General features: G+C 40.6%; 1 protein-coding gene across 16 annotated transcripts in view; it reads right to left on the reverse strand.

Moving 5' to 3' along the window:
* The window catches only part of LOC110397991 (transmembrane protease serine 11E-like), a 60,876-nt gene that overhangs the window by 13,642 nt on the left and 25,511 nt on the right, over positions 1-21,723 (reverse strand). For 11 of the 16 annotated variants that reach the window (XM_021395137.1, XM_021395138.1, XM_021395133.1 and 8 more), the window contains 5 exons: positions 7,369-7,509; positions 6,885-7,093; positions 5,977-6,087; positions 1,040-1,112; positions 319-442 (listed from right to left, as the gene is read on the reverse strand). In XM_021395137.1, coding sequence (XP_021250812.1) covers positions 319-430 — 112 coding nt within the window. In that variant the 5' untranslated portion in view covers positions 431-442; positions 1,040-1,112; positions 5,977-6,087; positions 6,885-7,093; positions 7,369-7,509. The other 5 variants (XM_021395136.1, XM_021395139.1, XM_021395142.1 and 2 more) reach the window with 5 other exon arrangements.

Here is a 21,723-nt window from a genome sequence, read left to right on the forward strand (position 1 = left end):
ACATACATAACCTGAGTGTTAAGACATACTTCTGGACTTACACACAACACACAGTTATTGCCTAACCATGGATAACAGTGGAGGTAGCATGACAAGACAAACTGAAGAACAGACAAACTTTAAATCCCCATTCAAGTAAGTGACATTTTAAGTATTCTTTCAGGATTTCCAATCAATACAGGACTTTAACAGAATGTAATCAGTTCTCATGCTGATTCTATACCCACAGTGGATTTCATAATTAAATCACCAGGCAGGACTACAATAGCAAGTGAAACACAGTAAATACTCAAAATAACAACAACATGATGCACTTACAGTGGCACAAAAAATAAGAAATCAAGCCAATGATGAGGGTCAGACCAATTATCACTGACACAATGATGACGGCTATCTTCCACGGCTTCACATTCCTCCCTGCTGAGTCCATCTGAGTCAGTATCTGCAATGGAAAAGAAAATATGTAAAAATTCAACACTGTTAGAAACACAGTAGCACATCCCAAGAAAAACTGTACCTGGCCCAGCTTAACTCAGCTCACTGACACAAACTCACAGAATGAGGTAGGTTGGAAAGGCCCTGAATGCTAGAGGTCTGAAATTCTCCTCAAACAAGCTCCCATTAGAGCAGGTTTCCCCAGACTTTATCAGGTTTTTAGTATCTCCAAGGACAGAGATCCCATAGCCTCTCAGAATCTTGGTCCAGTCTCTGATCACCCTCCTCAAGGCAAAAGCTTTCTTCCTTATATTTAGTAAGAATCTCTTGTGTTCCAACTTGCCTTCATTACCTCACATCCACCTCTGAGAAGAGCCTCAAGTACAGTGCAGGTATCTCTAGTGAAGACAATTTCCCATCAAGAAATATTACACAGATTTCAAGTGCAGTTGGCTGCCCAGGCAGGTGCGTAAACTGAACTTGAATGTAATAATTCATGACTGATGTGGTAACTTCTGCACTCTGGGCATAAGAGATGCTATAAAACCCACAGTTTTGAGTTATTTTTCATTGGTATGAGTAGTAATACGTATTGATTTCCTACCGGGTTTGGGTTTCTTCTCACCAAAAGCACGCATACGTTGTAAGAGACAGTGTTGCGGCTCTTGTCAGACAATCTGTCAGAGAGGAGAGAAATATCTACTAACATGTCAACACATGGCAACAAGACCCAGTCTTAGCGACACACTAAAAGTCACCAGAAGACCTGTGAAAAGGTTGGGAACCTGACTCACACGTGGATAAAGGAAGAATGAGCCTTTTCCTTCCATTTATTTCCTCTCGTCCAGCATTAGGCAAGAGAAAACTAGGAAAACTGCATTTTTGCAAATGTCCTCAGTAGCATGCTGTACAATGATGCAAAGCCTTAAGTGCAATTATTTAAGAACCCTAATAATTCTGCAGTGCACTACATACTTGTTGTCAAGCCATGCATCAAGTCTCTACTTTGTGGTCGGCGTAAGTACAAGTCGCCAGAAGAACAGCAAAAAATAGTGAAGTCAGAGCAAATCGAGTTCTACACTCTGCCTTAAGGGGAAGAAAGTTGAGCAAAGCTATCAGGAAGACAGGGCAGGAAACACAAATCAGGAAAAGAAAAAAAATTGGCAGAGCCACAGAGAAAGCAGCTGAGAGGTCTGCACACAGTGAATAAGTGTTCAGCAAGTGAAGCAGTAGTTGGAAACAACTCACACAGTAATCTCTTCACCCAAAAGTTTGGTTTTAGCTACTGAGTGTTGGTAGGTATCCCAGTCCATTTCTTAAGACAAGAGGCAGGAAAGTTTTTATGCTCTCAAACAGGTGGTGTTCTCTGCTAAGTTTTGCTGCCAAAGTTTTTGCAAATCTACCTGCCTTACACTAGACAGGCTTAGTTCCCTGTTGGAAGGTCTGTGCAAAGCAGATTGTAGAGCATGTCAGAGCTGCCTCAAAGTCTGAGCTAGTCAGGATTGCTTTCTATGGAATCCCCAAGTTGCAGTGGCACATCGTATTCAGTCCTAAGAAAATGGCTTAAAGGAAGCACTTTACTATATTTCTATATTCATATATAGAGATTATTACTTTTATATAAAGGTTATTACTTTGTATATGGATATACAAACTAAAGTGGAAACACCTCTTCAGATCCCAGTTTCCTCTCTTTAGCAGGATGCTCTTATCTCCATCTTGCTGAAGTAAGAACTAGGACAAGAAAAATCACTTGTGGAGTGAAAGTGCCGAGTGCACAGCTGCCAGTACACATTCTTCAGCTGTGCTGCTCAAGTGCAGGACCTAGCTAAGCAGCATCTATCTTTTCTGTCCACTTCAGCAGCAGACCTGCTAGTCACCAGCTGTGCAAAGGCATTGGGAAGGAAAAACCCTCCTGTTTAGAGCTTTATTGGAAATACTCAATCTTTTGCCGTCCATTCCACGAATCAGACAGCAGAAAAAAGATGGCCTTATTTGTCCCAAGAGTAGCTATACTCTTTGAAGAAAAGCTTGAGTACAGGCAACACTAAGCATGTACTGCTTGCATTGGAGCAGCATATGCCAAGGTTGACTACGATGTTAGGAAGAGCCAGTTCTTGTTTAGATTATGTCCACTCTGCACAGTCAGTCAGTAATCACATGTTACATCACCACTAGCTCCTTCACTCCTGTAGCCTTTTTGCTATTATATAATGAAGTGCAGGATTCTCATGCTTTACAATAACCACCTGGCAGGGATTCCTGCGCCTTGGACTGCTGTCTCTGTAGTTAAATAGTTCAGTGGCAGGTGGATCCCTATGTTCAGGGATCAGACTTCTGCATGGGCTTCTCTACTCTTCAGTCACCAAGAAAACTCTGCTCCACCCAACTACACACCCTTGGCCAAAGAATCAGATTCCTCTGTGGTGCTGAAGAACACAGAGGCAGAGATGATCTGATCACCTTTGCTTACAGATGCATCTTTTCTTTATAACATACCTCAATACATATTTTTATTATTTTACTGTCCAAACTACAGCAACCTGTCACTTCATTCTCAGGAGAGAAATCCAAGAGAATTCAGGAAACACCAATACACTTGTCCTCCAGCACAGGAGCCACTCTTGTGAAAGCAAAAAAAATAACCTTAATTCCTCAAAAGTAATCCTTAAGAGTTCCCCACTTGGAAGGCTGAGACCTCCCTGCTCTGAAAACTACCTCCGCACAGTCTATATCCAGTGGCTTTTGGTCCATAGAATATTAACAAAAAGTTTCAGAACAAAACTGTTATCTTAGTGAGATTATGAGTGAACATCAGACCTCCTCCAGCAGTCAGCGCTCATTTAAAACCTACTTCATTTCCAAGACCACCACAATGATCCAGTAACTGTAGCATCTGACAAGCTCTTATCACAGTTCATTTAGGTCTGGAAATGTGAACTATTATTCTCACACTTTACACACCTTGGCTCTGCACCAAAGAAAGCATTCTGATGACTAAAAAGTTGTTACATATGAAAAAAAGCCATCCAAGTGAACTTCAGAAATAACTTCATTCTATATAAAGTATCTATTTTAAACACAGTAAAGGCATGTTTATACATATATATCAAGCACTGATACAGGATATTTTAAAAATAAGTGAAATGTAGCAAGAAATAAAGCTACATTAATAGTTACTGACACATCAGAAAGACTTGTACTGAAATTTCACTGGAGTACAAGACTGGTCTTTCTTGAAAAATCAACGAGAGAATGGATAGCATTTCAAGTTGCATTTCTGATCAACCCAAAATGAACACTTTACCTTCCAATTTGGAACATTTACTTAAAAGTAAGGACAAGCACAATACACAAGAGAGAAGCTGTTGTTTTCCCCTCATCCTGTACTGAACTCCCAAAAAATTACTACACTTGTTCCAGATCCTGTCTCTGGCTGACAGAATTTGGTTATCTATATGGAGCTTTTCCATCTCTTCTAGTTGAACTACTGTGTGTTACCAAAAGCCTCAATAACATGAACTCCAGAAAACTGATCTTTCTTAAATGGAAAACAGTTCAGACAAAGAAAGGAAGTCATACTGTCACCTATGTTCTGGGCAAAGGCCCTAGGTGCTGGGTAAGCAAGGAAAGTTGTCCTATTATGTTTTAGGAATCTGCCTTTGACTTTTTCTGATGTCCTAAGCTAAACCTTCATAGAACTTCTTACCTATATTTGCCTTCAAATGGGTCCAATGTTTTTTTTTTGCCTTTTTTTTCTTTAGCAACATCTATTTATTCAAAGTGTTTTGCCAAACTTGGCACAGAAGAAATCATGTCAACTCTTCCATTCTGCCATCTGATCTGCTACTGTCTTCCTATAAGAAGTTTAGTCCTATCCCTTCTCAATGATATTGCAATACTCTCAGAGAAGAATGTAGTCTGCGAACAGGCTGATGTGGGTCTCTCCATATTTAAGTCATGCCCAGTTTTTTATTCTAGGATTCAGGGACAGTCCCCCAGTCACTTCTCATAGAAATGGGGGCCTTTCACAAGACAACTGAGAAAACGTATCTGCTGGCTCAGTGAGTGCAATATTAAACTATATCCCTGAAGCAACCTTCTTTGGCAGGACGGTTGGGAATGGCAGCAATTAGAGTATGTCTAGCTAACCCCAGAAGACCAGTAGCAAAAGCACATGGCCACGCAAACAATGCTAATTTCACTCCCACCTCTGCCATAAGCAATCACATCAACCTAGTGCTTTTCTTCAGCTTCTCCCCTTGACTGTCCAACTCTACTAAGGTCTTGTTGTTTCCCAGAGCTCTCTACAGCTAGGCAAAGACAACAGCTTGTCTTTGCAGCAAGATTCAAGATCAGCATTTAGCCTCTGGGATAAGTTTTAAGAGAACACGAAATGCTGCTCATACAGTCTTCCCTGATTATTCGATCAACTTTGCAATCAGCAAAAACATTTTTGTTGTTCCTTTCTCTCATCCATTTTGTGTATAGCTTTTAGGAGACTGCAAGCTTTTTAATTGTTGGGATAGAGCTTGCCTACCATACTTGTACAACAATCTGTGAGACATAACAAGACTAACAACTGAAATGAACTTGATTAATAACACATTTTTCTATATTTGATTGTCACAGCCAACATCTTGGGAAAGACTCCCCTGTTTTGTAACAAGTTTTAGGATTAAGAAGGTACATACATAAGGACTCTACAGCTTGCATAAAGGTGTGAGAGGCCACTACAGTGTAAGGGAAATTAAGTACTTGGTCACTGAACACAAATAGTTTAGAATACGGTTCTGCAACTTCTACATCATTTTCTACATTGGTCATAGACTACTACCTTATTCTATTAGTTCATCAGTTTCAGAATATAGCAGTAGGTCTCTGGTTTTCAGCTTTTGAAAAGAGCTCTGTCTGCCATTCCTCTCCTTTTCACATTACTCCAGAAGTGAGACACTTGATAAGCAGTTACAGTATCCAAGATTTTTTCTGCCTGATTTTCATTCCAAGATGGGGTGGGTGAAATGGTGTGGTACAAGATTTGGTACGCTTCCAAGAGGATTCTGCACATATTAACACTTCACTGACTGCATAAAAGTCCACTAAAGTAAACAGAAACACAAGAAGCTACTTTTACAACTTCATCCTACTTACCATCTCATACCATGCTGTCAGCAATTGTGACTGCAACACGTTAACTGCAGCAGCAAGTAGGGTAGATCAGAGTTAGAGTGTAGTGATTCTCACTTGTTCCCCACAACCCCCTGTGGCAACAGACCACCTTGCCTTATCACCACACTACCTTGTAGAGGAGCCAAGGAATTCTTGGAAAACAAATGCTTTTCGGGTGAGGAGAAAGGGGGAAGTATAAGGATTACTGACGCATAGAAGGCAGCCCAAATCAGAAGCTAGCTCAGAACTAGAGCCATTCACTCTCCAACCCCAACCTTGGTCAAAGACCAGAAACTGCCCAATAAATCCATACGCTATATATCCATGCTGCACAAACCACCAAGTAGCAAGTCAGACAGCTGTAGCACTCACCTTTGGATACCAGTGAGAGTTCAGCAGGAGGGTCTTTTGTCTGGGAGATGTATCGTCCTGAACTCCACAACGCACTGTGCGGCATCTCAGCATAGTCTTGAGGCTTTATCGCTTGAATTAGGAAAGAAAGGAGTCATAGGCAAGTCAGAACAAACAAGTCCAGCAAGTCTCAGTGACAGAGGCTTACCCAGTAGCATGATTCCTCCCCTAAAACAATAACAGTACACTTCTTTCATCACACCTTTCATCCAGGAATCCCAAAGCCTTTTCAGAGCATTAACTACACGCCCTGCAACACCCCAAATCAGAAGAGACATGAAAATTTTGCAAGGACACAAAGCTCATTTCCTTCTTTGGTATAATTAACAAAAAAAAACAAACCAGAAATTATAGTCAGGACCAGCATGAAAAAAATTGCATGTGTTAGAGAGACAGTGTTCAATCTGAGGTCGGATAAAGAACTGATATATGTTGATGGAGGCTCAGTGGCATGTGCCTCAGCTGCCTTGAAAGGTGTCGTTTGGCCAGATAAGAACTTGAGTGCAGTTGTTACTATGAGGACAAGTTTGTGACTCTTCCCTAGCTTCTTAGATGTTAATTTTGATTGAGACCTCCTAGCCACAGACATGTCCATCCTGGAAAGAAATCTTCTCGGTTACATGTGGTATTGATGTCTAACATAGGCATTTCTACTTGTGCTAGTTACGGCAAGTTAAATGGCAAGTCAATTACAGCAATCACAAACTAACCTAAGGTAGCATTTCTCAATCTGTACTCAATTTTAACTTTACTAAACTTACTCAAAAACACATACGCCCACACAGCCTTATGCACAGATTTGTTCCAGAAAGCCAATGAAGAGGACAGAACATCAGATCAAGAGGTTTGTGTGTGTGGCAGATACTTACTTTGCTTTGCTGAAATAAAGTTTCTAACATCTAGGGATTCTTTCCCTACTCTTGAATAGCCTTCATTTGAATCCTTTGTAACTCAGGAATCACCAGCTAAGAAACATGCTGTTCCAAGTACTTCTTGTGTGGCTGAAGCTTTTGCTTCCACCTTACATCAAGTCCACAGACAAATAACTGGAATATTGCCTTCTTGGGAAGGTCAGCTTCTATTGAAAGAAACAAAGTCTAAAGACGGGCTTTAGCTTCTCATAATTTAGATTCAGTCAGGGTCTCTTCATAATTTATTACGAAGTTCAATGAATACAGTTACTAATAACGCATCATGTTGTTGTTTCTCAATACTTTAACCACAAGCTGCATTTCCATTCCATACAGGCAAACTTTTATTGAGTCAGTTTAGATACGCAAGGGAAACGTAGACAGAAGCCTAGCTAGAGGGTGAGAATTTCTGAGGGTAAAGAATCAAACATCATATGATTACCTGACCTAGGTGGCGTAGATGGTGTGAATATTTCAGGTAGTCCCAAGCACTCAGAGGCAGAGCCCTTTCTAGTGACTATCATGGCACAGATGGAAGAATACATGACATGGAGGCTTCATGGCAATCTCTGAACACTCTCACCTGCAGGCAAAACAACCCACCGTTAGTCAAAGTGAAATTCTGAGGGCACAGAAAAGCTTTTTCAGGTCTAGTTTTATGTCAAGAAGGCAACAAAACTGGTGAAGGATGTGATAATCCTGGTCAGTGGTCCTCCATCTGCTGTATATTCTTGTATAGACAATACTTCCTTGCAGCAAGAACTCCAGCTAGAATAAAGGGACAGTAAAGTCTTGTGGACCTGTTAGAGCATGTCCAGAGGAGGGCCACAAAAATGATTCAAGGGATAGAACACATACCCTACGAGGACAGGCAGAGAGAGTTTGGGCTGTTCAGCCTGGAGAAGAGAAGTTCTGGGGAGATCTGAAAGTGGCCTTTCAGCACCAAAAGGAGGGCTGTAAGTAGGAAGAGATACATTCTTTGGCAGAGTCTGCTGTGGCAGGACAAAGGGAAATGGTTTCAAACTAAAGGAGGGGAGATTTAGTTTGGATACATGGAAGAAGTTTTTTTTGTTTGTTTTTTTTTTTTTTTTTTTTTTTTTTTTTACTACAATAAGAGTGCTGAGGCACTGGGACAGGTTTCCCAGAGAGGTGGTAGATGCCCTGACATTCAAGGTCATGATGGACAGGGCTCTAAGCAACCTGATCTAGCTGCAGATGTCCCTGTTAATTGCTGGGGAGTTGGACTAGATCACCTCTAAGGGTCCCTTCCAATTCAGATAAATAGCTACCATTGATTCAATTACTAAGTACCTAACAGTTTTAGCTCATGATTGCAGAGAGATTGTATTGATGTGCCTGCTGGTGCTAGGAGAAGCCTGGACAAACGGGGAAACACTAAGAAATTAGCAGGGATTGTGATGTGTATGGGTACCACTACAAGTAATGGAAGGACAGAGAGTCTTCAGGCAGAACGTAGGATGCCAAGTAGGAAGCCGAAGACCAGGACGCCCACAACAGCTGGTAGGAAACCAGTCTCAGTGCATGGCTAAAGCAACAGAATAAGAAAGAGAGGTGCAGATTCATCAGCGACTGGGGAAGCTCAGAGGGTAGATGAAAACTAGGAAAGGATGATTAGGAAAACAACATCTGTACATCCTAACAGGAATATCATACAAGCATTACAAATTGACCAGCAGAAAGCAGCCTGGTGCACAGAGGATGCAGTGTTCTGAACACTATGGTAGACAGTGCATCCTCAAGCAAATAATACATCAAGTTGACAAAAAAAGTAAAGAGAAGTTAAAAAAAATGCCCAGTGTGAACAGGATGCAGAGACAGAATGCCAAAACACTGCTTCCCAAGCTTGACAGAATTATCTGAGAAAACAGCGATATCACAGGCCCAGAATACTTCACTTTAAACAAGGACATAAACACAGCTACAAAGCTGGCCCAAAGGAAATGTCGTGGCAGTAAGACAAGGAAAACGCCAGGGACAACAATTATTTCAATTACTTTCAAGTAAAATCTAAAATCCTTACACTGAGCAGTCAGGTAATACTACATTTCTGTATGCTGTAAGGAAACTCACAAGATAGGAAGCAACTCTTGATTCAGACCTGACTGGTACACACAATTGCTTTATAATATTTTTACCATGTACCTGAACAGTATCAGCATTTAAGTCAGCATTTCTACAGGGAGACCAAAGCCAGAAGATAAGCTACTACCATGCTCAATTTTAAAGACAGCAACAATATACATATAGAAAAATCCACCATAAAAAAAAAAATCCACCTAAAGGGGGAACCTTAAAGGAACTGCATGTTAGTCTCAGAGTAAATGCATGCTGCCTGACAAATAAAAAAGCCTTCAAAAATCTCAAAAGTATACACGAGGAAAAAACTAACACTAGGGAACAAAAAAGCATATCCCAGAACAGGTGAAAAAGTGGAAAGGGTTATACATTTAGGCACATAAATTGCACAAACACAGCCAGGTAGAGGCATATCAGAACCAACTAGATGATTTGTTTTAGAAGCAAATTATCAGTAGAATAGAGTGGAGCAAAAAGCTAGCAGCAAGAAGATAGCTCTTAAGAACAGACAACATTCAACCAGGTAAATGATGAAAAAACTAGACTTGATGATGGTATGCAGCCTCTCACCCAACACCACTTTAATGACAGATGACTGGGGAAAATCTTTAAAAAAAATCCACAAAAAAACCCAAACACTTTTGGTAGCGTTGTTAAAATTCACAAAAATAGCTGAATTAGCACAAGCAACTAAATAATAAAAATAACAAGTATTCCTATTGATATGTTATATGGGGTAGAACCGTAATACCTTTTGTAAATCAAAGTCCTGCTCTGAAAACCCACATCAATTCCTGAGAAAGGTGGTGAATAAGGCAGGTGTGACTTAAACAAGACGTCTTACAAAGGGCCTCTTGAAGGAGCTAAGCTGCCACAGGATACAATTAAAACCAATTAAAACAGAGGAAAGAGAGGAAAATGATAATGATTTTTGGTGAAGCCAAGTCACATCTCACAGGAATCTCTGCTATTCGTTATATTCATAAGTGGTATGGAAAAAAGAAATAATCACTGAGGTGATAATCATCATACAATAAGTACATACGCATAGAAGCAGAAAGAAAAACTGCTTACAACAAACTGCAAAAGAATCTTATAACTCTGAGAGATTAATAAAACAATATATAAACATTCAAAGGGGTAAGTATAAAGCGACATATGCAGTAAACACAGTCCTAACCTTACCTATAAAATTACAGGTGTCAAGTTGGTTACTTTTCTCAGGAATAAGACTGAGGGAGAATCTCCTACAAGGATATCAACTCAGTAGCAGACAAAAAAACAACAAAAAGAGAAAAGCTAGGAATATTTTGCACAGAGAGTAGAGAAACAAAAAGCAAACAAATGTATCACAATTATTCCATATCATGCGTGTATCCTGAATACTGTATGAAGTTCTCCACCCATTTCTCCATCTCAAAGCTGATGCAGAGGAATTGTAAAACGTCCTGAAAGAAGCAACACAACAGTCCAAACGAACAAAACAGCTTCTGTGCCTGTGGTGCCTGAACACATCAGGATTCTGCAACCTGAAAAAGGTACACAAGGAGGCCTACGATGTAATGTGTAAAGACTATTCACTATATCTTCTAATAGAAGAATTATACAACTTCAAATAAGAGTAGCAACTTTAAAAGAAGAATGAGAAGATACTCTGTCATATGAATATTCAAGTAAGGTATGGGACTCCTTGCAGCCAAGTATGTAAAATGTCAAATATTTTGCACATTTAAAGAGTTTAATTACTCTTCTGGAAGAAAATCCCCCCTAAAGGTCTTAAATAAGGTAATTGTGCCTTTGTGATCCACAAATTTCATGAGACAGACCACTGTAGATTTAGAAACCACTCTCAGGAAGCACCATAACCTGACTGCTTTGTTCTCGTCTACCGTAGAACTCCTCTGCTGACAATTCCATGAATATCTCTTTCACTTAGCTGCTAGGCATTCTTTCTTAATAACAAATTATTGTTAAACCTGCAATGGAACAGGCATTTGGGGATCAATATCTGTACCCATCTGCCTCCTGAGCAATATATGGTATGACCCGCCTAGCTAGATCAGTAGGCACAGGAAGGATGAACTGGTGTCTTTGCACTTAGACAGTTAAGGAAGCATGGCAGTCACCTCATGAAAATAATGTAGGCACCATGCTTCTGAGCACTCAGGAGTACACTCAGCTTGGGTTACAAGGCCAGCTTGTTCTTAGCAAGAGAGTATAGTCTTGGATACAGATTACCATATAAGTTAAACTGATGACATAATAGCACAAAAGGTCTCAAGAACTGAGCCCTTAAGCTCCAAGAATGGCCTGTAACTCCCCTGGGTAAACGGAATGGCGTTCCTCTGACCTGAAAGAGCCTAAATTGGTGTCACAAAAGTCAAAGCATCTCATCTTGCAGAGAGGCAAAATTTACCAGTCTTTGTTGGAAATAATGTACATTCAGACGCGCACCATGATTTTCCTAGTTGCTCCTGAAACCTGGCAAGCGAGGCACTGTCTGCAACACGCACTTGCTTCAAGTCATGGCATGAAATTACATTATCTTTTACATTTGCAGACCAGGATGATGTCACTTCATCAGTGATCAATTAGCCAACCATGGTCTTCACCTTTTCTCCTACAAAGCAACTTTTTCAGTTACCAAGACAACTGACAAGAAAACACAAACCACTTTATTCACAACAATCCTAAATTCATATTAGGACAGAAAACTCCTGAGAAGATATCTGCATTTACAAAGATTCTTGACAAATTGTTCCACTCCTTTTGTTCAGACACCAGTTCTCTCTTCAAGAAGTCAATACTGATTCGTTGCTCTGGCCCTAAACACAACTTTTGAGGCAGGCAGCCATTAGGAAGCCTTTCTAAAGGGAAAGTCTGAAGAAGACCCCAGGGCTAGGTCTGTTTTCCCATTTTGGTGAATTAAGTAGCTCAGTTGGCTTGCATTCATTAGCTATTTCTTTCTTTCTTTTTTTAATAGAAGAGGATTCCCATTTTCAAGCTTGCATTAAAGTATCATAATTGTAACGACTGCAGTAGTTCTGTTACCCTTCCTGTGGTTTTTCTAGGCTACTGGAAAGTCAGGATCAACATTCTTATTTGCAGAAGCTGCTTCTATTTCATCCAACAGTTATCTAGATTATCTTCAACCATTCAGTGACAAACTAAGGGTCACTTCAACTTGCTTTCAGTCAAATTCCTCCTGAAATATAGCACTGCATAAGCCAAATTAGAGTTAAGGCAAGACTGCAGCTACATTCATTATCACTCTTCTCAGGGGGCAAGCCCCTGCTCATGCAGTACCAGACCTCAGATCCTGGCTCAGGGTTGCTTTTCTCCAACAGTCCTAGCACAATCCTGAGCAATTTGCACAGCCCAAATATCCTCTCTAACCTGGGGCACACTGCTTGCAGACCATTGCTCTTAGTATCTACTCGGTCCAGTCACTTGCTGGTACAGGATCTGAAACAGATGTTCATACTTCTACCTACCTGCCTTTGTCCACAAGACAGGGCACTACAACTCTTTCACAGCTGTGATCTGCAGACACATTTGGTAAACAAAGTAAGGTTGCCTAGAGGCTATGCAAGTTGGAATGGAAAAATCCATGCCTATATTTATTACTGTCACAAAAGTTCACAATGCTATTCTGCTGTTAAATATGCAGGTCTAAACTTCATAGCTTATAAACAGGAGGGGGGTCAATTTAAACAGGAGGGGGATCGATTGTTTGTGAGGGTGGATAGTGATAGGACAAGGGGGAATGGTTTTAAGCTGAGACAGGGGAGATTTAGGTTAGATATTAGGAGGAAGTTTTTCACACAGAGGGTGGTGACACACTGGAACAGGTTGCCCAGGGAGGCTGTGGATGCCCCATCCCTGGAGGCATTCAAGGCCAGACTGGACGTGGCTCTGGGCAGCCTGGTCTAGTGGTTGACGACCCTGCACTTAGCAGGGGGGCTGAGACTTGATGATCTTTGAGGTACTTTTCAACCCAGGCCATTCTATGATTCTATGACTGACCCATAAAATAAGGCCCATGCTCTCCCTCATAGAAGAAGGACAGCTGAGAACCAAGGAGTCACAAAAAGCTAGGAATGCCTCCAAGGGAGGGACAGCCATCATCCAGCCTTCCAAGATGAGGTGACAACATTGATCAGCAAACAACCCTAATAATTTCTGGCTGCCTCAGTGTCACATCCTCCTCATAAGACTTAAGACCACGACATAGTTACTTAAGGTAAACAAAATATCTTGTGGCCACATCTCAAAGTTACAAGCATTAGAAGCATAACAGGTGGAACTGACAAAGTTGAACTGAGCAGCTCAGGCACTTGTGATGAAATCTTTTGTAATGCTCTTGCCTTTAAGAAGAGCTTGAAAAAAAAAAACTTTAAGAAGCCTAAAGACTGAAGTAACCTAGCACTGTCAGAAAGATGTTGAGCAAAGACGTTTTTCTCCCAGTTGATTTTTGCCGTTTGTTAAGATACATTGCCAAGATTTTATCTAATATATCCACATTCAAAGAAGCTTTAATATCCAAGGAGTCCATAATTAAAGTAATTAACCTATCAAATACACAATTAATATATCAACTTCAATACTCTGAGGAAGAACTTAAAACTAACATGTTGTTACATGATGCAAGTTTAAAGAGAACCTCAAAAACAGCAGTTAGTAGGCTATAAAATAAAATGAGGCAATTAAAACAACTTAACTCATTGATAGTACTATAGAAGAGTATTTTGCTTGGTTGGGATGAAATTTATTTTCTTCATACAGCGCTATGTTTTGGATCTGCTATCAAAACAGTGTTGATATTTTAGCTGTTGCTGAGCTGTGCTTGAGCAGCATCAAGGCATCAAGCATCAAGGCCTTCTGTGTCTCACTCTGCTCTTCCACTCCCTAAAACAGCAAGTAGGCTAAAGATGGGCAATAGCTTGGGAGGAATCACAGCCAGGACAGTGGGCCCAAATTGATCGAAGAGATACCACATGTCACACAATGTGCTCTATATAAAGGCTATGGTTTTCTTGAAATGTTTGTTGCTTAGAGACTGGCCAGGAATCCCTCTGCTTGTAGAAGGTGGTAAAGTGATAGCCTTTGCATCACTTGTCCTCCCTTTCTCCTTTCCTTCATTTATACTGTCTTTATCCATGAGTTTTTCTTGCTTTTGCTCTCTGTTATTCTCTCCTGCTGCTGCATTGGGACAGTTTCATCATGACCCATAAGTTTTGCTCACTTCTCCTCTGATCTTCTCCCTTACCCTACTGTGGGTGGAGCAAGCAAGCAGCTGTTGTGGAGCTTAGCTGCTGGACAGACTCATCTTCCTCCATAAAACAGTGTTACCTCTGACAAAGCAAGGTACCAGTGATCATACAGGTCAATTTAGAAAGTAAGTTTAGGACTATTTACAGCACAGGAAAAGCTACCGTGAACTGAAAATTTCTTGTAACAGCTAGAGTTTTCAAACAAAGAACACAAAGAGCACATGCTCTTCCACTACATCAAAATCCAGCTAGGTGAAAGCTTCCTTAACTACCAGGACAAATATAAAGCAAATAAACCCACTGCAGCAAGCCCACAAATCTTCGCATCCGCTTAGACTTTATGAGATTAGGCACAGAAAATCCTCAGGCTTTTATTAATTATTTCTAGAAAAATGCAAAGTGCTCCTGAAGAAAGAACCCAAAACTCAAAGCACCACAAAAAAAAAAGCTCATGTGGGTCCCATAGTGCATATCTGAGGTGTCCAAGACCTGCAGAAGTATCCTAGAATGAGGAAACATTAAATCCTGTCAGAAACAAGTAGACTAATGGAGCTCATGTCCCAGCGGTGCTAACAAAGTCAAAGAACACCCTGCAGATTAAATAAGACCTATGTATTATGACTCATCTAAATAATTGCCCAGCAAGCTGTGCCTGAAAAAAAAAAACAACCCTCAGCATTCAAGAATTCCTACACCCAGGTCAGAGAAGGTGAGCTGTATTTCACTGATATGCTTTGCTGCAGAGCTTGTCAGTGCCTTGCAGAGCCAAGGTAGCAAAGGAAGAGCAAAAGGAACAAGTGACAGTTCACAGTACAACTGGAATGAGCTGCAGAAGCAGCTTAGTCCAACAACTTAGGCTGAGAGGAGAAGACAAGCACTTCTTAAAATGCATCAATAGAGAGCTGAATAAAGATGTTTGACTGGTGGATGCTCCCAGAAAGCTATTCAGACAGGTTTTTAAAACTTTCCTGGAGTGAATCACCATTGCCTCAATTTCAGATCTCTTCCACTGCACTTCAGTACCACCAGCACAATACCCCCTTCTCTGGTATGAGCCCTGTTAAGGCCCAAGCAGTCACATTAGGCTCTTCCCCTCTACCTCTGAGAGGTGTGCCCTCACCTTGAAAACCATCGCTTCTCAACAAGGTATATCAAGTCGCATAGGAAGCCTTGCCACACAACTGCCGCCATAGCTTCCATCGTCAGGACTCAGCCATTAAGGGGTTAGCTCACACTATCCAGCCCAGACTCTATCTCATCTACACATATAAAGAGAAGGGATAATGAGCACAGTACTCCAGTTCAACACATTATTTGAATACTAGTTTTAATATTCTTGAGAAACACATGCACAGGTTGAAGTGTTGTCTCAAATAAGGCAGACCTCCTTGATACCAATTCATGGACAGTTTCCCAAGAACCATAAACAATTTCTCAGTTTCACCTCTGTCAATGCTATATGGAAAGTCACTTCATGAGAGCAACGTTTCAAGCACTAATCTGTTAATACTTGAATTCTGATATCAAATTCAGAGACTAGCATTTCCCTACCACCATTCTACCACTTCATTTACTGAAGGTGATTACTGTCTGGTAAATTTACCTTCTTTTCTTTAAGATGTGTTTTACCTTGCAATACTAAATGTCAGCTACAAACATTCTAAAACTTGAAGGCAATGAAATACTCACCATCATGTTATCTAAGCACTCAAAATAGTTCAGCCTGTTCTTCCAAGCTCTAATTGTTTATTTTTTGAAGCTTTTGTATATCAGCAATCAGGAGTACTTAACCATAGCTGATCACACCTGTGGTGGGGAACTAATCAGATGACCTGTCCTTTCAGCCCTGGTTTGCATAGCTCTACTATTCATCTACAAAACCCCATAGCTTTACTACTCAAGATTTTAAGTATCTTGTGAAGATTACACTGATAAGTGCTTGATAAGCAAACTTGCACAGAAGAAAAATATACAGCAATTGAAATAGGACACACTGATCAAATTTTCCAATGAGACACCAATATTTCACTGGCCCTCAAAACTGAAAAGCACTGTGGTTTAAAAAGAGGGCGTGACACCAGATAACAGCAGTGATTCACCTGGAAGACAAGGAATACAAAAGCAGGAGACAAGCCAAAACCTGCACTGGAATGAGAATACATGGCGTCATAGCCTTAACAACTCCTCTCGTACTGGAAGGAAAGGTTAAGAACAGGGCAACATGGTTTTCATTGGAACAAATCATGGGAAAAAACTATGTACATCAAAGAACCCACCACAAATAGCCATTATCAGTTAATCTACTGATGATGCACACTACAGCTATTCGCAAACAAATACAGTAAGCCAGTGTAAACCAGCACAGCTTCAATAATTTAATCTGACACATTTATTCACACCAGAGCTTGACCACAGAGACTGCAGAGGTATGGGGGAACAATACTGGGAACAAAGCAATTTCCTGCCACTGTAGAATATGCCTCAACTTTGAGTTATCCACACACCTATACACACAGAACGAGATACTAAAAGTTTATGCAACTGCTATGTCTATTAGTTTTTTAAATAGTGCCCCTCTTTCACCAACAACATTGCACTTTGTTCCATTCTGCTGGGGTTCATGTCCTGGTGGTCAAGAAATGAATGCGTTATAACTTCTAACTAAGCCCAAATACAGGCACAAATGTTTCTTACTTCCAGCCCTTCAGTTCCTCTCAGATATTGCCTCTAGCAGCCTGGGGCAGAAGAGGAGGAGGCATGGAAGAAAAGTGGCTACTGCCTCTGTAGAGAGGAAGACCTTTACGCTCACAGCTTGTTCAACACCAGAAGTTCCACTAAACAGATGAGGAACTGGGTTTCATTTTGGTTAGGCTTAATAGAAAAATCTTTACAAACTTGCCACACACAAACTTCCTTCATCCTCTAAATATGACCTTTCAGCAACATTACCACAATGAACATAAGCAGCCTTAAATGAGACTTCAACCCTGAACAGCTCTTCACACCCAGAAACATCAGCATCCAGAAGCCCTCGCTGCATTCAGCTCTAACAGCAAGAGCACAGCCTTCTCAAGAAGGTGACATTTACAGTCTGGCACTTAAGCAGCACAAAGTGCTATCTCCCTTTAAATTCTAGTCTGAAAACCTGTCCAGAAAGGAGAACACTACATTTTTTTTCCTCAAACAAGACAGAAAAGTGGAAAAATATGCTGGCATAAGACCATTAAGCTTGACATATCTTCTCCCCCTTGTACGTTATGGAAAGGTGTCTGTCCGTCATATACAATTTTAAATTGTACTGCTGCCAATGGGTGTGAATACTTTTGCAGAGCACTAGATACTATTTTTGTGACCAAAAAAATTCCTTGGTTACCACCAGGATGCTATTTATCTATTTCAGGCTAACTTAAGGTAGGGCTATCTAGCTAATAATAGGGTTATCATAGTACCATGAAGACATGTGGACTTGTCAAGCCTGTTCTTTAATCCTTTGTCTAATTGGGCTAGACAGTTTGTACCACACAAAATAATTGTTCATACACTTCCAGTGAGTTGACAATTGAGAAGAGAGCTGTACTTCTGTACTTTTCAGCAACTATAAACCATGGCAGACAGACAGGAACAAGTAGGGAATACCAAAAACACTCCTCACCTCTTCAGTGCAGCATAGTATATACACTGAGCTCCTGCTACAGAGCTTATGGGCAGTAAAAAGGCTAACTAACATGATTCATTAAGGAGCAAAAGGACACATTCAATTTCAAGTATCTTATTAGGAACTCATGGCTTCCATAATACTTGTTCAAGAGCTCTAATTGTTCTGTAAATACCCTGCTGAACTCAGGCCAATACAAATGTATTTCTCAGATGTGATTATGACATCTCAGGGATGACCTTAACCGCAGCCTTACATTCTCCTCCTGTTTCTTGGAGAAACAGCACAAGAAGCAAAAACTTACCACTTAGAAATATGATCCACAGCAAATCCTGCCATCTCCAGACACATTCTAGCTAGGTCAAGAATCACATGCACACTAGTGATCTGGAGGGAGCCCTGGGTTTTCTTTCCTCTGAGCATAACTACTATGGATCATGTTCCAGCAACAAAGTTATTCAAGATGGTCTGCTAACAAAACATGCACCGAATGTGACATGCTGCCACCTCCTGACTCAGTAGGAGATTAACCTAAAAATTTGCAAAGACATACCAGCTTGCAGCTGGACTCAGCGCAAGATGCATTTGCTGCTGCTGAAATGGGACAGTCCTCTTTGTATCTATTCTGCGCCTTGAAAAGTCATCCTGAAAAAAATAATAATTGTCTTCTTTCAGATCAGTAATTTGATTCAGGTCAGACAGGACCCTGCAAGAACTGAGGACAGCACAACTGAACAAAAGGGATGGGAGAGAGAAAAAGAAAGGCTCACCCCATAGCAGAACAACACTGAATGTCCTCAGCTGTATCATCCAAATGCAAGGTCTGATATTTCAAGTGGAAGCACTCAAACAAGGGAAAATTGCAATAATGACAACTAAATGCAAGTTTTTCCAACAACAGCAAAACAACAAAAACACAGAGCAGAACACCCAACACAATCAGCTTTTGCCTATGACATGCATGTCACTGAAAGTGACTATTCAATTCTCTAGTGTCACTGTCTTGCAACAAAGCACTTCCAAAAGCATTTAATGAGTCTATTTATTCAGAAAGAACTTAACCTTCCTTTAAATCCAGTGCAAGTATCACCCTTACCACTACTGGCCTGAAAAATCTCATTATCAGAGGTCAGATACAAAAAGGAGAGAAAGGGAGATGAGGGGAAGAAAACAGCACTTAACAAGGAACAAACACACAAATATCAACAATAATTGGGGAAAGCAGCGAAACAGATATATTGGGAGATAGGAAAATAACTTGTTGGCTTCCAAGAACTTCAATTTTTCTGCCCCTTACAACTCCAAGACCATGCTGCCACCCCCCTCCCCCAATCTTCTGTCATTAGCTTACTAATTAAACACATTTTTGGAATAATACTTTCAGGGAGTTTCCTGTTTACACTGTAATAATACAGTGAGCCAATAAACTCAGTGATCTTTAGTACTTGGACTTGGCATACACTCAGTCCAGAATACAGCAATTATCTCATAAACAGGAAGCACGCTACTGCCAGTGCACTCAGGCCCAGGAACAGAAAGCACACAAACTGCATTTCTGCACCAGCAGTTCCTGCAGTCTACTTAAGGTTCAAACCAGAAATCAAATCAAATACAAACAACAGTTCATCACTGCCTATGCTAACAAGTGTTTTCCAGCACTCTCTTAAGTTTTCTTTAAGAAAGTTGTGAATTTCCTATTTATAGAAAACATATTCATAGGATGACATAGCCAAAATAATTTCAAGCATCACAAAGTTAATTTAAAAAGGATTTTTGGCATAACCAGATTACAGTAGAGAAAAGTGATTGTAATTTACACCTTACCGCTGCAGGACTGTAGGTAAAGGACACGGATTATCACACACTCTGAAAGTTATCAGTCTTTATGAGAACAGACATGGAACATTATCCAAGCATACAGGCAGATTAGCAGAAGACACAAATACCATAATCCAGCTGCATGAATAGGTCCCTGCTGATTTGCATCACACCTGTATGAGTCTGCCTTTTGAGAAGAGGAACAGCGTTAAGTCTCGTCCTGCAATCTTGAAGACAAATTCTGAATCGATAGATTTTTCATCTTAATCCAACTCAGATCAACCAACCTACTGTAGAAAGGTGGTATTCCATCATCTCAGTTTTGTACAGTGGCCAGATCACCTCACAAGCTGCCTGTAAAGGTAATCAAAGTGCAAGCACTAACTGTTTTCACCTAGGTTATGCTAGGAAAGTATGCACCAATCCTAAATTTCTTTAAATGAGTGTGGCTTGATAAAACATACTTGTTTTTATAAATAAATGGAGATGTTTCAAGTTACACAGGCTACAACAAGCCTATAAACAAATCACTTTCCAAAACCAACCTCTTGAACAGTCAGCAACAATCCCTACTCAGTCCTCTCACAGATAGCAGAAGGCCTGCACACAAAAGCATGCCTGGATCTCATCTCTAAGCTAGGACTTTGATTATTCTCTGTCACCATAGTCACTCCTCACAAGAGGCCCATCTCTAATGATGAATTTTAAGAGAACGCCCATCAACAGTTACTTGCAAAAAGACAAGGACAGACTAATATTGAGGTTTTAGGAAGACCATTTAAAGGGAGAACTTCCAATCAGTGTCCCTCTCTTAACTTGGTTTTCAAGGGCTGTCTGCAGACACCAAGCGATTTCTACATTCCTTTTAGAATGGATTTGGGCAAAGCAGTTAACCGTCCCTTAAACTAAGAGGCTATCCCACCACATCTCTGGCACAGTGAAAACTAAATGGAATCCCACTACCAAGCTTAGTACCACCCCTCTTCCCTCCCATCTCCTTCAGGATTTGGCTGTGGTCTCCCACATAGGTTACAAGCTGCTTCACTGCATCGAGGAGCAGCTCTTACCATGCAGTTCTTGACCAAGTACCCATCAACAACAGAACTGCAAAATGGCTAAGGGTGGATTTCTGTAGATGGTTTAATCTTGCCCTCCTACTCAAAAAGACCATCACAGTGAGACTCAGAAGAAACCATTTCAACCTCAAGTAAGGTTTCAGCTGCTGTTCTCCCCTGTAGATTTTTCCATTTTTTCTAAATATAATACCGTAAAGGTGGTAGACACTCATTACCTGTAATGAAAATTTGTGCCACATTAAAGGGATGAAACCCCCCAAGAGGCTACATCTGGCTTTCAAGCATGGCCTTCTCCGAGGCTGCTCTAGAGCCTCTGCAAGATTCAAAGAGAAGCATGCTGTCCCAAACTGCAGTTACTTCTGACTAAGTGCCCTTCCAGTTAACTCACATCAATGGTACCATCTAGTGGAACACACACAGCCTGACAAGTTTTTTGGTCAGTTCTCTCTCAAACTTCTTTCCATAAACCTAATCTAAAAGACACAGTAAATCAATATCACAAGGCAACTACCATTAAATGAGAACACAAGCATTGCTCAGGAATAACACATGCCAAGTAAACCTGTTGTGTGCATTCAAGCTGCTGAAAGGTACTCCAAAAGCTGCTTACCCAATTGATGTGATAGGAACATGTGCCTACCAGAACTGCTTTTCAGTCTGTGATTGAAGAATTGAGAGTTTAACGTCAAAAAAATTGCTAGGATTAAGTCCTGCATATATCACAAAGTATAATTTCACAGAAAGGATGAAGACTCGCAGATGAGCAAGTGTTGAATCAGAACACCACAGCAGTAACAGTTTTTATTCAGATAAGGAAGCCACCACAAAGTTGAAGAACTTTTACCTTTCTATCTTCTGTAAGAATCACAGTATCTCAC

Source organism: Numida meleagris, chromosome 4, assembly GCF_002078875.1.
Source record: "Numida meleagris isolate 19003 breed g44 Domestic line chromosome 4, NumMel1.0, whole genome shotgun sequence".
Lineage (NCBI taxonomy): Eukaryota > Metazoa > Chordata > Aves > Galliformes > Numididae > Numida > Numida meleagris.